This window comes from Diabrotica virgifera, chromosome 3 (assembly GCF_917563875.1).
Source record: "Diabrotica virgifera virgifera chromosome 3, PGI_DIABVI_V3a".
Classification (NCBI taxonomy): Eukaryota; Metazoa; Arthropoda; class Insecta; order Coleoptera; family Chrysomelidae; genus Diabrotica; species Diabrotica virgifera.
Genome location: NC_065445.1, coordinates 9,749,139 through 9,769,978, shown reverse-complemented (window position 1 = coordinate 9,769,978; position 20,840 = coordinate 9,749,139). Strand labels below are relative to the sequence as shown.

General features: G+C 33.1%; 1 protein-coding gene across 2 annotated transcripts in view; it reads right to left on the bottom strand.

Annotated features, from left to right (window-relative positions):
* Nucleotides 1–20,840, bottom strand: part of LOC114324466 (interaptin) — a 46,858-nt gene that overhangs the window by 15,918 nt on the left and 10,100 nt on the right. The window contains exons 2-6 of one of the 2 annotated variants that reach the window (XM_028272333.2): nucleotides 17,178–17,356; nucleotides 16,840–16,977; nucleotides 16,120–16,260; nucleotides 15,633–16,050; nucleotides 63–287 (exon numbers count right to left, since the gene is read on the bottom strand). In XM_028272333.2, the coding sequence (XP_028128134.1) occupies nucleotides 63–287; nucleotides 15,633–16,050; nucleotides 16,120–16,260; nucleotides 16,840–16,977; nucleotides 17,178–17,356 (1,101 nt within the window). The remainder of the gene's footprint in view (nucleotides 1–62; nucleotides 288–15,632; nucleotides 16,051–16,119; nucleotides 16,261–16,839; nucleotides 16,978–17,177; nucleotides 17,357–20,840) is intronic. The other variant, XM_028272341.2, reaches the window with a different exon arrangement.

Sequence of the window (20,840 nt, the reverse complement as noted above, 5' to 3'; positions counted from 1 at the left end):
TTCGTGAATAATTTCATGCTTGTGCAAAGATCCATTGGAACAACTACTGTAAAAATGCTTACCATCGTCGTTTTCCTCTAGCTGAACGTCGTTTTGATCTTTGTAATCCCCTTGGTCCTCCTGATTCTTCTTGTCTTTCGGCGCGCCTAGAGTGTCTATATGCCTCTTATCGAAGTTAGGTTTGTCGACCTGCTTGAAGTTGTCGTTGTCGAATTGTAGCCCGTCGTGAAATAGCGGAGCGTCAAATACTTCGTGTGCGACGTTTTCTTTTTCAATTTCGTCTTTTGCTTAAATATAAGAAGAAGAGGTAAGTATTTAAGGAGCGGATATTTACAAATTGTCAAAAAATTATATTCCACTATAAACTAAAATAATGGTTGCTAGAAATTAAAAATTAATGAGAATTTGTCAAAAGTCTGCGTTATTTTCGGAAATTCTACATGATTTTAAAAAATTCTACAGAATTTGCAATAATTTAAGAGAATTGGTCAACGTTCTGAACAATTTGTAAAAATTATGAAGAATTTTCCAAACTTTTACATAATTTCACAAAATTCTATTTGATTTTTAAAAATTCTACCGGATTTGCAAAAAGTCAATTTGAGGTTGTTTAGCCAGAATGTTCTTCCTGGACATTGCTTTCCAAAAGTGGGCATATCTGGATTCATTTTGCATAATGCTTTCGAAGTATTTGATGAGGGACAATACCTCTCGGCTTTTCTATATTTTTCTGACGCCCTCGTTATTTGTGACTCGGCCAGTTCATGGTATCTTAAGTATTCTGCTATATCTCAAATGCTTCTAACTTTCTGCACAAATCTATTATCATCATCATCATCATAAGTGGCTCGACAATCCGTTGTGGATCTTGGTCTGTTCGCAAAGAAGTCGCCACTCCTGTCGATTCCTGGCAACTTCCCTCCATCTTCTGACCCCTAGCATCTTTAAGTCTTTTTCCACATCATCAATCCATCTTCTTCGTGGTCGTCCTCTACTTCTTGTGCCTCTGGTTTTCATCATCATTTGGCTCTACAACTCTATGTGAGTCTTGGCCGCGTTTACTATTTCCCTCCATTGTTGTCGGTCCTGAGCAGCTATTTCCCATTGCTGTACTCCCATTTTGCGAAGATCGCTGGCTACTGCGTCCTTCCATCTCTTTCTTGAGCGACCAACTGACCTTTTTCCAACGGGCCTTTCCCAGAATGTGGCGTTTAGAAGTCTTTCGTCACTTGATCTTAGTACGTGACCCGCCCATCGTATTTTGTTTGATTTAATGTAGCGTACTATGTTTTCATCTCCGTATATTGTCTGGAGTACATCATTGTGTCTTCTTCTCCATTCTCCTGTTGTCTCTTCTCTGCAAGGCCCATAGATAGTCTCTAGTTTTGAAAATGGTAATTTCTTAGTGTATTCGTGATCTGGCATCCTAGCAATGTGTCCAGCCCATCTAAATCTCTCCACTTTAACGAATTTCACAATATCTGGATCGGTGTATAACTGATACAGTTCAAAGTTGTATCTTCGACGCCATAGCCGACGCCATTTTATTTACGGCCCCAAAAATCTTTCTAAAAATTTTTCTCTCAAAAATACCAAGAAGTCTTTCATCACTTTGAGATAAGGTCCACGTTTCAGCCCCATATATCAAAACTGGTCTTATTAAGAGGAAACAGTAGCGATCAACAGGTAGCGAAAACGCGTTCCAAGATTGCGGCTGTAAATTTGAATATTTTTTCGAGATATTTGGCACACGTATTCGTAATATAATAAAGAATGGCGGTACAGAGCCCAATTTGAAAAATATATTAATATGTGGAAATTACTCTGTAATTAAATACAATATTAAAAAAACGAGCCTGTACCGCCATTAAGAAGAACAAAAAAATACACTTTCTTCAAATAAACTTTTTTATCAGATGTCTAGATTTTGTGTCATTTTGGAACTACTAAAATTTTTTATTTCATTAGTAGTTCTAAAATGACACAAAATCTAGGCATCGGATAAAAAAGTTTATTTGAAGAAAGTGTATTTTTTGTTCTTCTTAATGGCGGTACAGGCTCGTTTTTTAATATTGTATTTAATTACAGAGTAATTTCCACATATATATTTTTCAAATTGGGCTCTGTACCGCCATGCTTTATTATATTACGAATACGTGTGCCAAATATCTAGAAAAATATTCAAAATTACAGCCGCAATATTGGAAAGCGTTTTGGCTACCTGTTGATCGCTACTGTATCACCTTAAGGTCTTGTATATATTGAGCTTTACTGCACGTTTTATATTTTTATTTTTTAAATATTTCTAGAGACCGTGAATAGAATAAAACTATAAAACATGACGAACTGATGAAAATATTAAATTCAATTGGTCTAGACAGCAGAGATCGCCGTATAAAAAACAATATCTATTACGAACAAACTGCAGCTGTTAGAGTAGGGGATCAGTTAACAGACGACATAAAGATAAAAAGAGGTGTGCGACAGGGGTGTATATTGTCCCTATTATTGTTCAATACATATTCAGAGCACATTATGAACCTACCGCTAACGGACATAGACGAGGGAATACTTATAAACGGAGAACGATTGAACAACATAAGATACGCTGATGATACTGTCATTTTTGCAGAGTCTTGAAGGTCTGCAGACACTTGTCTCCAGGGTGGCAGCAGTAAGTAGCAGGTTTGGGCTTGATTTTAACATCAAAAAAACCAAATACATGGTTATAAGCAAAAATAGGATACCACCTGGTCAATTACTAGTTAACCAACAACCTATAACACAAATCACCAACTTTTGTTATTTGGGTGCAAACTTAAATGAACAGTGGGACCAATCGACGGAAATTAAGATAAGGATCGAGAAGGCAAGATCAGCTTTCGTCAAAATGAAAAAAATCTTTAACAGCCACGATATAAAATTGGAAATAAAAGTTCGTTTACTAAAATGCTACGTATTCTCCGTTCTTTTTTATGGCGTGGAGTCATGGACCTTAACTGAAGCATCACTGAAGAGACTCGATGCATTTGAGATGTGGTGCTATAGACGCATGTTGAGGATTTCCTGGATAGACAGAGTTACCAACGAAGAAGTTCTACATAGAATGGGTAAAGAGCGCGAACTAGTCGTAACCATAAAACGTCGCAAACTGGAATACCTGGGCCATATAATGCGCAATGAACAACGATATGACCTACTTCGGACCATACTTCAAGGTAAAGTGCATGGGAAAAGAGGTCCAGGACGAAGAATATCCTGACTGCATAACCTGCGAAAATGGTTTAACTTACCCACTACCGGACTTTTCAGGGCAGCAGTCAACAAAGTCAGAATAGCCATGTTAGTGTCCAACATCCGTAACGGATAGGCACCATAAGAAGAAGGAGACCGTGAACAGTTTTGTTTACTATTGCTATGCGTCTTTTTATTTCGTCGCTTGTCGTGTTTATTGAGTTTACTAACGATCCAAGATATGTGAATTCCTTGACTTGTTCAAAGGTATGGTTGTTAATTTGAATTCTCTGTTGGATATTTCGGGAGTTTTTAGAAACCAACATATATTTGGTTTTTTCCTCGTTTGCCGCAAGTCCTAATTCACTTGCCGCGTCCGCAAGCCTTGTAAAACACTGCACCATGTATCTCATATTTCTGCCCACTATAACTACAGTATTTCTCATGATCATCTTTCAGTGCGTCACAGTTTTTCGATTTCTTTCTAACGCATTAAATTGTATGTGACAGAAAAAAAGGCACGTCGGTGATTACATTTCGTCGGTGACATTTTTATAACATTTATTCTAGTGATTCTAGTTGTCGATAGATGGCGCCATAATAAAAAAATATTTTTTAATTAGATAATATTACAAATATAATATGTATAATTTATAAGACTATACAAATCAAAGAAAATACCATTTTATTAATGCAAGAAACACATTTGATTTGTTTTTATTCCAAATTGAAAATAAAATGTGACAACTGTCAGATTTAATTAAAATGTCATGTTAGAATAAATGTCATAAATGTGTATTATCACGGACTTACCCTTTTTCCTATCATTTGTTACGCACTGAAAAATGATCATGAAAAGGACAATATATCGTCAGCGAATGCGAGAATTTGCGTCGATCTATTAAAAATAGCTCCATTCATTCTAATATTTAATTTTCTGACTGCTTTTTCCAAGGTAATATTAAAGAGGAGACACGCCAGCGCGCCCCCTGTCTTAGACCATTATTAATGTCAAAGAACGTAGAGTTTTCTCCTTGAATTCTAACGCACGAGCAGACGTTTTGCATTGTTAGTTCGGTCAACTTAACTAGCTTAGGTGGGATCCCAAAGTCTATCCTTGCATTATATAATGCAGTTCTTTTAACACTGTCATAGGCTGCTTTGAAGTCGACGAAGAGATGGTGGGTATCTATCTTATATTCTAGTGACTTTTCTAGAATCTGCCTATGTGCCTGAATTTGACGTATAGTTGACTTTCCAGCAGTAAATCCGCATTGATATTGACCAACAATATCCTTTGTAAAATGTTTGGGTCTTTCAAACAATACATTGCCGAAGATTTTATACGCATATGCTAACAGAGTAATGCCTCTATTCGCGGTGTGCAAGTACTTGGAAGGGGAAACGAGAAACGACCCTGCGCGAGTCGCGGAGAAATATTACAACTATCTTAAATAATTCATATTGTCAAATTGACGTATATTTCATACCTTCTGTCAATGAAGCAGAAAAATTATATATTGCTCCACAATATTGATATGATATGCAATTATTATATAAAGGTAAATTTAATTAATTTTATTTTGCTTGCAGTACTGCATTTTAATAACTAATTTTATTTACTACATACAATTGTTCACGTTTTCATAACATAACCTGAATCTTATTTTTTCTTCTTATTATTTTTTTGGACTATGGCCTTGACAATTATCCAGTAACCAGGACTAATATAATTGGCCAATATAATTAAAAGTGCGAATTTTAGTATAGAGCGTAGAAATAGGGGTCGCTTTGCCGAACTTGCACGGTCCCAATAGTTGTTACAATCCAGTTGATCACCTTTTTTATGCAACGGACATATTATTTCCTTTAGCCACTCTTCTGGTACCAATTCATTCTGCCATATAAGTACAAATCTATTAACACCATAAAAAAGGACAGATCGGACGTAACATCGCAGCATTCTTACTTTTATATCAAGAGAGAGGTAATAGCTCTTGAAGAAGGCCTCCATCCGGTTGATGGTGGATCTAGCTTTTCTGATGCGCGTTCTAATCTTCTGGTTGTTGCTCCTCTTTCTACTGGAGTTTTGATGACATAGAGTTGATGTTCTATTATCTTTTTCTTGCTAATTATCACGAGCTTTGTATTCTTTAGGTTTATATCGAGTCCATATTGTTGATAGTCCGTTCTTTAACGGTAAAATACTGCAAAATCTCTAAATTTTAAAGAACCGCTTGGATTGACATGAAATTTGGCATACACATAGCTAACAAGTCAAAGAAAAAAAGTGATATTGTGCCGATATGTGTTTTTGCCCTGGGGGTGGTTTTCACCCCCTTTTGGGGGTGAAAAAATATTCGTCCAAAGAAAGTCAGGAAATGGATAAACTGGCTAATTTTAAGTAACTTTTGTTCCATAGAGTTTTTTCACTGAGTCAATACTTTTCGAGTTATTTGGCAGTGAATATGTTCATTTTTTCAACAAAATAACCACGCTTTTAGACGGTTTTTCGCAAATAACTCAAATAGTAAGAATTTTGTCGAAAAAATTTTTTCTTAGCAAAAATATAGCCTGTAAAAGATTAAAAAAAAAAGGTGTATATATCACGTCTCTACATCTAGTAGAAGCAGAGTTATAGCTAATGAAAAATAGGTTCATATTCGTCAAATTCCAAATGAAATAATTTAATGTGAAATAACCAAAAATGAAGCACATTTCGGGGAAAACTCATTAGAACTTATTTAAAGTGTTTAAAAAAATCTTCATTTTTGTTTTATAAAAAAAATTCTAGCATCAAAATTGCACAAGTTACGCTCAAAATAAAGCTGGTCCCTTTTGCTTTTGGTAAAAAGATCGAGAAAATCACCCCCTAATTAGTATCTTAAATGAACTTAATCGTTATGACTTCACAAGTTTCTTGACTCGTGTATATATTGTTTATATGATTTGTAAGTTTCATCGGTTCAAAGTCCTTATTATTGAAAAGGCTGAAGCACCAAATCTTAATCAATTTTTGTCTAACAGAAAAACAAAAACATACATGATATTTAAAAAAGCAAATCTGACTTTTTTTGTTTTATGAGATTTTTGGTACCTCTAACAATTTTTAAGTTATTTTGAAAAAAAGCATATTTTTCAAAATTGAAATTTTTCAAAATTTTACTTTGAAACCAACTTTTTTCAAAAATAAGCACTTTAAATCGATGAAACTTACAGATCATATAAACACCACATAAGTAAAACAATTTGTGGAGCGGTAACGACTAATTTCATTTAAGTTGCTAATTAGGGGGTGGTCTTACCGATTTTTTTTTTTTGCAAAAACAAAAGGGACCAACTTTATTTTGAGCGTAACTTGCTTAAATTTAATGCTAGAAACATTTTATAAAAACAGAAATAAAGCTTATTTTAAACACTTTAAAAAAGTTATAATGGGTTTTCCCCAAAAAGTGCCTAATTTTTTAGATATTTCACGTCGAAATATTTTATTTGAAGTTTGGTGAATATGAATCTATTTTTCATTGGTTCTACGAGATCCAGAGACCTAACGGGTACACCATTTTTTTTACTTTTTTGTAGGCTATATTTTTGTGAAGAACGTTTTTTTCGACAAAATACTTACTTTTTGAGTTATTTGCAAAAAAACCGTCTAAAAATGTGGTTATTTTGTTGAAAAATTAACATATTCACTCGTAAATAACTCGAAAAGTGTTGACTTGGCGAAAAAGCTCTATAGAACAAAAGTTACTTAAAATTAGTCAGTTTACCCATTTCCGGACTTATTTTGGACATATATTTTTTCACCCCCAACAGGGGGTGAAAGTCAACCCCAGGGCAAAAGCACACATCGGCACAATATCACTTTGTTTTTTTGACATGTAAGCTATACGTATGTCAAATTCCATGTCAATCCAAGCGGTTCTTTAAAATTTAGAGCAAAAACCGTGAAAGAATGGACTATGACTGTAATACATAATTTTATTCATAAGAGCTTGTAGATCTATGTTGTCCGCAAATACTATGGTGTCATCTGCATATATCTGATGTTTAGCCGGTACCCGTTTTTAAGTTTCGTGCAAAACTTCGAAAGATTTTCTTTTAGAGTAGATATTAGATTTTAGAGTAGATATTAGATATTAGATATATTAGATGTGTTCACCTTCAACTCTGAGATTTGCGGTCTGATTCCAGTAAAAGCTTCTAATTATTTTCAGATTTTGGTTCTTGGTTCCTACTTCTTTTAGTATTTGCATCATCTTGGCGTGCTGTACTCGATCAAACCCTTTCTCGTAATCAACCAGACATTGCGCATTTATCGCAATTGACGTCTTAGGGCAGTCAATGAGGGTATGTGGCTCCGAATTCCATCCTACTATATCGATTTACGTGATATTTTCACAGTTAGTAGGGAATAGCCCAAGAAACAAAGTCTACCCTATGCCGATGTGTGCTTTTGTCTTGGGGACGGTTCCCACCCCCTCTCGGGGGTGGAAAATTTTTTACTTAAATAACTACGGAAGTTGCTAGAGAACCTAATACTAAGCAAAAACTGTTCTATAATTTTTTTTCGAAAACTCAATACTTTTTGAGTTATTCCTGGTTGAAAATTGGCCATTTTCATTGAAACATAACACCTTTTCACATCGTGATAGACTTCATAGGTACCGGACGTATTTCTATCAACAAAACCAGTGATAATTACCGATATCGGCTATTAATTATTTAATTTTTACTTTGTAAACTAGTTTAAACTCTTTTTACGATAAAGTGTACGGAGTGTAAATAGCTCCCCCTAAATGGGGGAAGCTGTAAATATAAAGACGCCGTTAGGTGAAACGATTAACCAGACAGTGAGTGTAAATAACTCTAAAAGTGATGCGAATTATGAATCGGTCCCCGTACAAGAGATGGATACCACTGCTTGTTCTGTAGCAACAGCTGGAACCAGTCGTCAGCTCATTAGTGATAATGAAAAGGATATTCATAAACAAAACAAAATACCTAAACTTTTTAACCTAAGGAATGGAGATAAGTATAATTTGTATAATATTTGTGTTTATATCGAACGGAAAAATATTCAAAATGCAGGTCGGTTGCATCCTTTATGTGTGGCAGATATTTTGCATAAGAAATTGAACGTTAAGAATATTATTCAAATTCGAAGCGTTGGAAAAAATAGAATAAAAGTTTGTCTAAAAACATGTTCTGATGCCAATGCTTTGGTAAACAATCCTCTTTTATCAGAAAATGATCTTGTAGCGTTTATACCAAATCATTTATTGGAAATTAAGGGTTTGATAAGAGATGTTGATACTCAATACGATACGAAATATATTTTAGATAACATAACATCTTCCGCAACAGTAGTTGATGTTAAACGTACACATCGTAGAATAGAAAAGGATGGTGATATACAGTATGTCCCCAAAAAAACCGTCATTGTAACCTTTGAAGGGAATATTTTACCCAATTATATTTCAATAAATAGTGTTTATTTTTCGGTAGAGCGGTTTTTCAGCAGAATTACTCAATGTTTCCGGTGTCTGCTTTTTGGACACATTTCCGGGAACTGTAAAAGGGTTGAGGAATTGTGCATTAAATGTAGTAACGTAAAAGGCGAAAATCACGTTTGTAACGATTCAGAAATTCGCTGTATATATTGCAAAACTAATGACCATGTTTCCATTTCAAGAAAATGTCCGCATTATGAGAAACAACGTAAAATTAAGAATATTATGGTTGTGGAGAATATTTCCTTTATTGAAGCAAGAGAAAAATATGAAATGTCTTATTCGGGAATATCTGTTAAAAATAGTTTTTCTATTTTGTCCAACGAAAATTTTCCGCCTTTACCAGCAGTTGAATCCAGGTCTGGAAATTCTAACTCCTTTTTACACTCCAATTTTAAGAAAAATAGCAATTATGTTTTGCCCACACATCCTACACGTAGTCCTACCGGCAACAGCAATAAAAAACGTCGAATTTCTAATGACACTCCTCCTCCACAACCGATGTTCCCTTTTCAGTTTGGCCCTAATCAACCACTGCCTCGAAATAATAATCCACCAACTTATCAAGATTTAAATAATAAAAACATTGTAAAGTCAATTGCAGATTGTATAGTTGATTTTTTAAAAAGTATTCATACTATTGAAGATATAAAAAATTTAAATAATGATTTAATTCAAACAAGAATAAATAAAGTGTTGGAGGACACATGTAAAAAGTAACCTTCACTCCATTACTAAAGACATTAAATATTTGTCAGTGGAACGCACGTTCTGCTGTTTCCAATAAAAATAGTTTAATGCATTATCTTGTAAATAATAATATTGATGTGGCAATAATAAGTGAAACATGGTTTAAACCCAACAAAGTATACAGTTTTGTAGGTTATAATGTAATTCGTAAGGATAGACAAGATGGTTTTTCTGGAGTTTGCATTTTGGTCAAAAAATCGATTTCACACCTAGAATTAAGCATAGTTTCCAATTTTAATGTCGACCTTCTTGTTTGTGGTATTAATATTAAATTCAACAATAAAATTTTAAGTATAGTTTCCGTTTATAGGGCACCGGACATTAAAACCAACACGACTGATTGGGTAAATATTTTTTCGCAATTTTCAACTCCATGTATTATTGGTGGGGATTTTAACGCGCATCATTCTACCTGGGGATCGCATAAAAACGATTCTATTGGTAAACAACTCATTGAAGCAAGTAATAATTGTGATTTTGTAGTTATGAATACGGGCGAACCTACGTGCATTACCCGGCCAGGCTGCAATGTTTCTATGATAGATGTTACCTTTTGCTCCTCGGATGTAGCTAGTGATATAGATTGGGCAGTTTACTCTGACACACTAGGATCGAATCATTTTATGATAAAAATAACTCTTGCAATGCAACAAATTCCGCAGGATATCACAGTTCCGCGATATAGATGGAACCTAAAAGGAGCTAATTGGGAGCAATATAAAGAGATTGTGGAAGACTATTTTTATAATTTTACTGATGCAGAATATCCAACCACCAAAGAAAAATATGCATTCTTAATCAATTGTATAAATAATGCAGCACAAAGAACTTTAAGAGAATACAGACCATTTAAGTGCAAAAATCGAACACCTTCACCTTGGTGGGATGCAGAATGTGACAACATAATTTCTGAAAGAAAACATTTACTGCGAGTATACAAAGAAACCCCCACAGAAGATAATTTTCTTGCTTACCAAAAATGTATGGCACTTACTAAACGAACATTAAAAGAAAAAGCTAAAAAAAGTTGGATTGAATGGTGTTCCAATCTCAACAAAAATACTCCAGCGAGCATGATATGGAAACAAGCAAAAAAAAATGAATCGTAAAGCAATAAACCTGGGTAAGCCACATAATGATGATTTAATAGATGAGTTTTTTAATCATGTAGCTCCCCAGACTGTTCCTTCCACTGTAAATATCGAACAAACGTTCTTAGATAAAAATCATTTTTTGGCAAAAAAATTTCACATTAATGAACTAAATTATGCTTTAATAAATAAAAAATGTACTGCCCCGGGTTTTGATCAAATAAAGTATCCAATGTTAGAGAACCTACCAATTATAGCAAAAAGGTTTCTTCTACAAATTTTTGATGAGATGCTTGCAGGTGAATGCATTGAAGACTTTAGAAAAATTATAATCACACCGATTCCTAAACAAGGTAAAGACCCTAATTTGGCCCATTCGTATAGACCGATTTCTCTGCTATCATGTGTGCAAAAAACTTTCGAACGTATGCTAAAACATAGGCTAGAATGGTGGCTACATAAAAAAGACCTGCTTACGCCCTATCAATTTGCATACAAAAGAGGAGTGGGTACGCTAGATGCACTTACAACCTTAGTAACAAATATTCAAAATAATTTCTCTAGAAATAACTATCTTCCAACAATTTTTATTGATATTGAGAAAGCATATGACACCTTAAGCTTAAATATTTTGAGTAAAAAAATGATTATTGATTTTAAAATTCCTAAGGCAATAGTATATGCTATTGTCGGATTATATTCAGAAAGACATGTTTATGTCAGGGATTTTAACAACCATTTATTAGGCCCAAGATATGTTTTTTACAGGAATTCCACAAGGAGCTGTCTTAAGTCCTTTGCTTTTCAATTTATACACAGCTGACCTACATAAATTAAAGTTGGAAAAATATCCTTTTAAGATTATCCAATATGCAGATGACTTCAGCATATACTGCGAAACAAAGAAGAGAGATGAAGCTTTTGGATTTTTAATGGATACTTACAATGTTGTAGAAATATGGTTGGAAGAAAATCACCTTCAACTGTCGACCACAAAATCAGTAATGACCATTTTCAGTAGACATAATATTCCCAATATAGAAACATTTATAGTAAAACAGCGAGAAATTCCTTTTAAAAAGGTAGTTAAATATTTGGGCATTATACTGGATCACAAACTCACATGAAAATTTCACATAGAATATATGTTAAATAGATGTGAAAAAGGCCTAAACTTTCTGAAAATGACAACTAAAACTTGGTGGGGAACAGATGTTCAGACTTCCTTACTTTTTTATAGGACGTACATTCGCTATATCGTAGATTATGGATGTTGGTTATATGGATCTGCCAGCAAGAACTTACTAAACAAATTAAACATATTTATAAACCAGTGTCTGCGGATCTGTATTGGAGCCATGAAGACAACTCCTATTGAGCCCCTTTATGTTGAAGCACTTGAGCCTCCAATTTCTCTTAGAAGACATTTCCTGGCCGAAAAATTTTTACTGAAAATTAAACACCAGAACACTTTCCTTTATACCGAATTAATAAATTTAAACAATTATGATTTAACGAATAAATATTGGATGAAGAAAAACTCTCCAACCCTATGTGAAGCTCTTAGAGAAAACACAGTTTCTGCTGATGAAGCTATTAACTTAAAATCACACACAGATACAAATGATTTTGAAACATTTTTTTACGACGTTAAATTTATTAAACCAAATTATGTAAACACTGGAAGAGCAAATAACAACATTATAACAAGCATCTTATCCAATTGGGATTACCACAGTACTATCTACACGGATGCCTCCAAATCAGGAGGTGCAGGAGGTACAGGATGTGCCTTTTACATCCCCATGGAAAAGGTAGAAAAAATGTTCAAATTAAAAGCAAATATTTCCATATTTAGTGCGGAAGCAATTGCCATATATCAAGCCCTAGTTTTTGTTTCTAAAAGGGAATCCTCCGTTATTATTGTTACAGATGCGATGTCAGTTCTCACAGCTATTAACCAACCTACTTTTCCAAGCACATACTCCAATCCCTATATAATATTAATTAAAAAATTGGTGAAACAATTTAAAGAAAATAAAAAAAATGTGATATTTATATGGGCAAAAGCACACAGTGGGATTAAACATAATGAGCATGTGGACCATTTAGCCAAATTAAGTATTTATTCAGGGGAAACCACAGAATATCTACCAAGTATTTCTGATTTGGTTGCCACACGTAAGGCAGCCTTGAAACATAAATGGAGTGACCTATGGTCTGAGTTTTGCTTTACCAACCCAAATAGATACACTTCTTTACACACAACTGTCCCTGTTTCACATTGGCATAGAACCTATAATGTCCCTAGGCGTTATATAACAACGATATCTAGGCTAAAATTTGGACATGCTTGCTTTCCTGCTCATCTTGCAAGAATTCATGTGGTTGAGAGTAAAAACTGTGTGGAATGTGGAGTAGAAGGTGACCTAGATCATGTAATTTTTGGTTGTGCCAAAAATAATCTGGAATCCACCTTATTATATAATAATATAGTTCACATTACCGGTAAATCTCCGTTTAACGTTTTATCTGCTCTAGCGACTCAAAACAGATTAATTTACGACTGCATAATCGATTTTTTGGCCAAATGTAATATTTTTCTTTAGTTAAAAAAAAATAATAATAATTTGTTTTTACTGTTTACCTTTGTTTTCTCTCCTTTATATGTTTAATCCTATTTACCGTGGCCTAGTTTTCCTGTATATGTTTTATATTATAATGTCCTGATGGGCCCCTGGACGTGAAGCGTGTGACCCTTGTTAATGTGTATGTATATATATAAAATTTTCTCTTCTTTTCACTAATTGTTGTATTGATTTCCAACTTTAAATTTATCTATTCTAGTCTATATTTAATTGAAAATAATTCATAAACTTTTTACTGCTCCTAATGAGATTAAAAAAAAAACATGTAACTGGCTGTATGGCAAACTGCCAAACCCATATATAAAAAAAAAAAAAAAAAAAAAAAAAAAAAAAAAACACCTTTTCAAACGGTTTTTTGCGAATACCTTAAAAACGATGCATCTAGCTAAAAAAAACTATATAAAACATTTTTGTAGCTTAAAAAATAGCAAAAAAATTCTTTCCTTTATGAATCTTCTAGTTATAACACAAAATGATATATGGTAAGTTAAAAAAACTTGTTTTATCGGTACATGCTCAAATCAGTGTATTTAACTTGAAATGACAGATAAACGGTCGATTTTAGGTATATAATGCTTCCAATAACTTTTGTTGTGCTTGAAAAGACCTATAAATTAAGCAATATTAAATGTCGATTACATTCAAACTAGGCGAGATAAACTGTAAAAAATTTTATGACTAACGTATTTTAAGAAAAAAATGAGAAGTTTATTTAACCCCTCATCCACAAGAATTTAAATGCATCGTTTTCCTTCTACAGTACTTTTTACTATAGTGTTCTTTTTATGCTCAAAAAGTTGGGCGGGTTTAAAATGAATGGTTTTTGAAAAAAAAAATAAGATCAAATTATTGAGCGCATTTTTAAATTTTCTTAAAAATCTTCTCATTTCTCCATGTAACTCGAAAATTATAAGAGATGCCATACAAAAATGTAGGTTTCTCCTAGATAAACATTTTGATTTTATTTTTTATAACAGTATCTCTTATCATTTTCAAGTTACATGGAGAAAAAGGAGGATTTTTAAGAAAATTTAAATATGCGCTCTATAATTTGATCTTATTTTTTTCAAAAATTTAAACCCGCTCAACTTTTTGAACATAAAAATAACACTGTAGTAAAATGTATAGTAGAAGGAAAACGATGCATTTAAATTCTTGTGGATGAGGGGTTAAATATACTTCTCAATTTTTTTCTTAAAATTCTTTAGTCATCAATTTTTTGCAGCATATCTCGCTTAGTCTGAATGTAATCGACATTAATTTAATATTGCATATTTGAAAGGACTTTTCAAGCACAATAAAAGGTATTGGTAGCATTATACACCTAAAATCGACCGTTTCTCTGTTATTTCAAGTGGAATACACTTATTTGAGCATGCACCAAAAAACAAACTCTTTTTACCTACCATATCTCTTTTTGTGTTATAACTAGAAGATTGAAGAAGGAACAAATCTCTTTGATTTTTTATGAGCTACAAAAATGTTTTATATAATTTTTTTTAGTTAGATGCATTGTTTTTAAGGTATTCGCAAAAAACCGTTTGAAAAGGTGTTATATTTCAATGAAAATGGCCAATTTTCAACCACGAATAACTCAAAAAGTATTGAGTTTTCGAAAAAAAAAATTATAGAACAGTTTTGGCTTAGAATTAGGTTCTCTAGCAACTTCCGTAGTTGTTTAATCAAAAAATTTTCCACCCCCGAGAAGGGGTGGGAACCACCCCAAGACAAAAGCACACATCGGCATAGGGTAGACTTTGAATAAGGAGATATTTTCAGGCTATTCCTAAAATTTCATTAAAATCCATGCAGTAGGATAGAATTCGGAGGTAATAACCTGTTCTTGCTCTCATTGACTGCCCTATACATATATGCATCTCTGGAATAACACTTGTACTGAGAACAAAGCCTCTTCCGCACCAACAGCATTTGTGAACCCAAAGTGGTTGGGGAAATGTGACTTTGAAAAATTGACAAGAGTATTACAATTCGAAAAAATAACTAGGAACAAAAATAATATCTAAAAATTATTTATTTCATAAAAACGCTAGATATTCTGTAATCTTTTCATTACATCCGATTTAGAGTAAAATACTCTTTGAACTATCAAGACTTTCACATGGTTTCTTTGAGCAGTATTCGTTTTTACGATTTGTAGTTGCTAACCTTGCCAATCATCCTTCACATTTTATCCAAGCTTAGGACCAGCTGTGGTAACCACAGAACTACTCGATCCACCCTGTAATTACCCCATGCAGTGCTGAAGGCACATTGAAAAAACAGAGTCATGTCTATACAAAGAAGATGAAGAAGAACTATCAAGACTAAAATAAACTAGATAACAATTCAAAAATCTAAAATACGAAAAATTATTAAATCCATTTGCCTTTACTTACCTGCTTTTTCTGCCTGAGGCACCAGCTCGTTGGCGCTCTCCCTGGCATTTTGGTACCTAGCGTTAACAACTTCGTCTTCTTTCTTTTCCGGTATAGCGACAACACCCTCCGGTACCTTATTATCTTTACGAACCGACACTGGTGTAAGCGTAGGCACCAAAATAGGCCTGGCTCCATCTAAACTGGCTTGCGAAGGCTTCAGTACGTTATTGGATGAAGTACTCGACGAAACTACTTTGTTATCGTTGGCGTAGGGTTGAGCAAGTACAAACAGTGGTGCGTTTCCGGCACCAGTGTCTGGTTCTTGATGCGCGATCTTCTCGTCTTTATTTGAGTCATGAGTTTCGAGATTTTTGTTCGTGTCTTCAACTTGTTGGACGTTGGGTTCTACCAAAGTTTCTTGATTGTTACATTTGGCCTTAAAATAAATATACAAATTACAACATTATTTTCAAATATCATAAAATTTTATCGGTTTTATATTTACCTTTAGGTGTTCAACCTCATCCTTTAATTCCTTATTTTCCTTGTTTAATTTACTCAATTCTTGATCATTGCTATTTTTGTTTTGATTTTCTAATTCTTTCGCTAGCTTTTCTTTCTCACTTTGTAGTTCGGTGTACTGCGTCTGTTAACAAAAATCACTTATTAATAAAATGTTGTGACAGGTTAAATACATTATATCGTTTGTAGTTTTGTAACGGCGGCCTCCGTACAATTATTTTAAGTTTGAGAACAGGAAATGCAACAAGGGCAAAATCTGGAGAATCTGTGGGCGTGCGATGGCCACCTTGTTGAGTGAGGTATTGTCTTGATCAAAGAAAATATATCTTCAACACATAGTAAGACGTTTTTTACTTAAATTGGAGTTAAATCTGCGTAAACTGCATAGTAGATGCTACTTAGTTATTGCTAGATCATTATCTAAGTACATAATTACTTTAAGTAATTGTGTTTTAATCTAAGATTTTGCTGTGTTCCCCACTGTTTTGACATCTCTAATGAGTAAAAATGGAGCCACAACAGCCACTTATGGCCTATGGGCACAAAAATCCTTAATTGGTTTTATCAGTGGCAAAATATATTCTGAACCTGATACCTTTATATTTTTATCTTTCTAAACCTGGATAAACCTATTTTATTCCAAATAGAAGAAGAAAAAATTTGAAATAATTATTTTTTGGGCAAAGTGCACATTAAATTTTACCTTAAGACTTTCTCTAGATGATCGAAGTTTCTTCTCTTCTTCCAAAAGTTCACTTATTCTTGCTTCTAAATTGTTGATCTCTTCTTGCTGTTGTTTCTGGCCTTTGTCAGTCTCTTCTTTGTAGTCATCATATTGGGTCTATACATTCAGTTAAAAAAAACTTAATAAAAGTAACTTCAACTTTGTTGTTTTGGGGAATTATATTATAAAAAATGAAGAAAAAAAGGGAGTAGATAATAGGAAAGTAAATGAAAAACTGTAAACAAAATAATCAGCAATGGAAACGACAAAATGGGACATTAAAAACACAAAATTATATGATTCCATGATATACATACCTGTAATAAATTTAAATGCTGTTGAACAGACTCTAACTTATGTTTCATATCAGTGGCTTCATTTTCGTATTTACTTCTTTCTTCCTTCAGTTGATTTTCTAAGTTAGCTTTTGTCTGTACATGGTCAGCTTGTTCTGTTTTCAGAGTTTTTTCTAATCTTTGTTTGTAATCAGATATCACTGAAACATAGGACATAAAATAATTTAATTTTTTTTAACCCTTAAAATGTGTTTAAATGTAGAGAAAAATTTTCTGTAGATATTTTAGGCTGTATTAAACTGAATTATAATTTTAGTTGTATTATATTTCCAATATTGATTCAATAAAACAATGAATAATATACTCTTCAGTTTTAACGATAACATTATTAGTTTTCGAAATATTTGTGCCGTTATATGTTTAACTAGACAAATATCTCGAAAACTAATGACTTTATCGTTATAAGTGAAGAGTATGTTATTTACATAGAGAGTATTGGAGAATCGAACAAGTGCGCTAGCATGGCAATTCCGCCAGTGGCATAGAATTTGGGAAGGGTCAACCATTCACTGTCCCCTGTCGTATGCCTCTGATAATAGCCAGAAACGTTTATTTAACATAATTTCATAGGGTATATTTATTTATATGTCCATGTCTAGAATCTACAACTCAGAGATTGGACATTCTTAAAAACATTCTGTATATTTTTTTAATTATACATATTTGTTTATTGCAATTTGCATGGAAAGTTTTATGTTTTATTACATATCGTGAATAGTTTTAGAACAGAATTGAGACCTTTATATTACCTTTAAAAAATTCTCCAAATTCAATTAATAAATGCACTGCAATTTTCCATTGTCTTTTGGTTTTATTATTAGTTTATCATTTTAAATAGGTAAACCTAATATACAATAATAATTAAAATAATGAACAAAGGAACATAAATCATATTTAAATACCTTATTCTAAATTAACACGCAATAAGTACCATAAAAAATTATTAGTTTAAATACCAAAGCATTTCCACGGAGCAAACTTTTAAAAATTTTCTAATGTTCCAGACCCTTCTGGATCGAAAAACTATACAAATTGGCAAATTTTGACAGGAAATATACTACAGTATAGTCTCTCTATAACAAACACGGGTATTACGAGGTATCGCTTATAACAAGGTACATTAGGTGTTCCATGAAATTCCTATTGAACTATAATACCTCTAGAACATGTTTCTTTATCTGTTTTTGGCGAGGTGATGGCTATAAATAAGTACCCCAGATGCTTGTATACATAAATGCCTAAAATACATATGCTTATCAAGGCCAGTGATGCAGTGGTGTCATGGCAAAATTAGCAGTGCCGGAACGCACTTTCCTTAACTTTTTTACAAGTAAAATATTACTCTATGTTTTCTTTAATACAAGTTACATTTGCATATTTTAAAATGTATATGCATTTGCTTAATTCAAAATATTTTATTTACAAAACCTAAATTCTCTATCCTAAAAGGAATCTGTAACATTAAATTTCATTCTAAAAATTTTCTCACATTTGGAAATCTTTAGCAACTACAGAAAACCTTAATTTTACTTAGATACAACTTTCTGAAGACAATTTTTACTACAATAAAACATATGGGCTACATCTAATTTGAGCCATCTGACCATACAGAAATAATATATCAAATAAATATTTACATAAACAGAAGAAATTCCAGGAGTCTGTAAAAAGCAATTATATGCCCAATCCACAAGAAGGGAGACAGAAATAAGAATAAACTCAGTTACAAAAACTGTAGAGGCATATCCTTACTCTGTGTGAATTATAAGGTGTTTACGAGGATCATGAACAGGAGATTAAGTCACTTTATAGAGCAAATCATAGGAGAATACCAGGCCAGGTTCAGACCAGAACAGTCTACTATTGACCAGCTGTTCAACGTGAAACAAATATTAGCTAAAGCCTGGAAGCGTAACATGGATATCTTCCAAATCTTTGTAGATTTTTGACAAGCCTATGATAACATAAAGATAAAATATACTTAATTAATATAATTATGCAAGAATTTGGTGTAGCAAGGAAATTGGTAAAGTTCAAGCCACCATGAGTCACACACAAGTACAAGTATGAGTTCGAGATCAATTGGCAGTTACCTTACAGATAACTAAAGGGCTAAAACAGGAAGATCCTACACTGTTTAACATATGGATGGAATATGTTATAAGAAAAATGGCCATAAACCCAAAAAATGGACTCATCATCATTCTCTTTGCCGTATCTCTATGCGGGGTCGGCTTCCCTAATTGCATTTCTCCACACAATTCTATCTTGGGCAGGGCGCGAGGATATATATCCACTGATATATATCACGATATATATGGTGATATATATCATGATATTTATATTATATATATCTTGATATATATTAGTATTTTATTTCGTACTAATTTTTACATAATAAGGTTAAAAAGCGGCAACGTCGCACCTGCGTTGACTTGCCTTCTAACAGGAATTCAAATCAGTCAAGATCAACCAATTCAAATTAAGAACTTTTATTACAAAAGGAGGAATATGGCTCTAGGTTTGCCTCATTTTTTGGCAAACTTACTGGACCATAGCTTTTTGGGAGAAAGACTTACTGCCGAACAAAAAGAACAGGCTTATGAATATTTACATTCAATCAACACAGATTTTGTTCCATTTGTAATGGCCCTAACTTCGAAGTCTAAACCTTTTCCGTCTTTCATGTATTGTCCAAATTTCAAAAAAAAACATCTCCATTATTATGGTGGAAGTCTGTTCCAATCGCTGAATCTGCTTGCCCTGAAAAAAACATATTTTTCGAACGAATTAACCAATTACTTACAGCAGTAGCCTCAACGGCAAGCATTGAAAGGTGCTTTTCAAGCTTTGGACTTGTGCACTCCAAATTACGAAATAATTTGGGAACCGAAAAGGCTGCTAAACGTGTATTCATGTTTAAATATTCAAACAGTTCTTCATACCAAAAACATGACAATTTGGAATGGATTTGGCCTGAACAAGAAACTGAAAGAAGGGAAAATAAAGAGGCAGAATTAAGTCTTGGGTGCTTTACTGGTTTTGATTCAGACACTTTGAAACTTTGAACCATCATCTCAATTAATTTTCTAAATTTTGATTTTGTTTTTTAAATGTTCAGAGTTTTAAGTTATTTTGGAAAAATCGAAATACCTATATGTTTAAGTGATTGTTTTCAATATTTTTAGTTAATTTAGTTGTTACTTGGATACTCGTAGCATTTTGTTTTTTGTTTATGTAACATACTACCAGAGCCTATTTTACTTCAAATTAGGCCCGAGGGACTACATAATTTTCGGGCCACTAACAAAAATTTAATAGTAATAATAATAGTTAGAATTTTTAAGTTATAAGTTTTTTAATAGAAATATAGTTTCACCAGAAATTTGAATTTTTATTAACAATAAATAAAATTTATATTTTTTAAACAATTAAATATTGTTTAACTGTAAAGTGCAAAAACTACCGTGGAATTTCTCTACTATGTACAGCATATAAAGACCTTACGTAATTTATAAACCAGGGGCTCCAACCACTACATAGCAGAAAATATTATTGGAGAGTATCAGAACGGCTTCAGAAGGGGAAGACCGACAATGGATCAAATATTTACAGTCCAGCAGG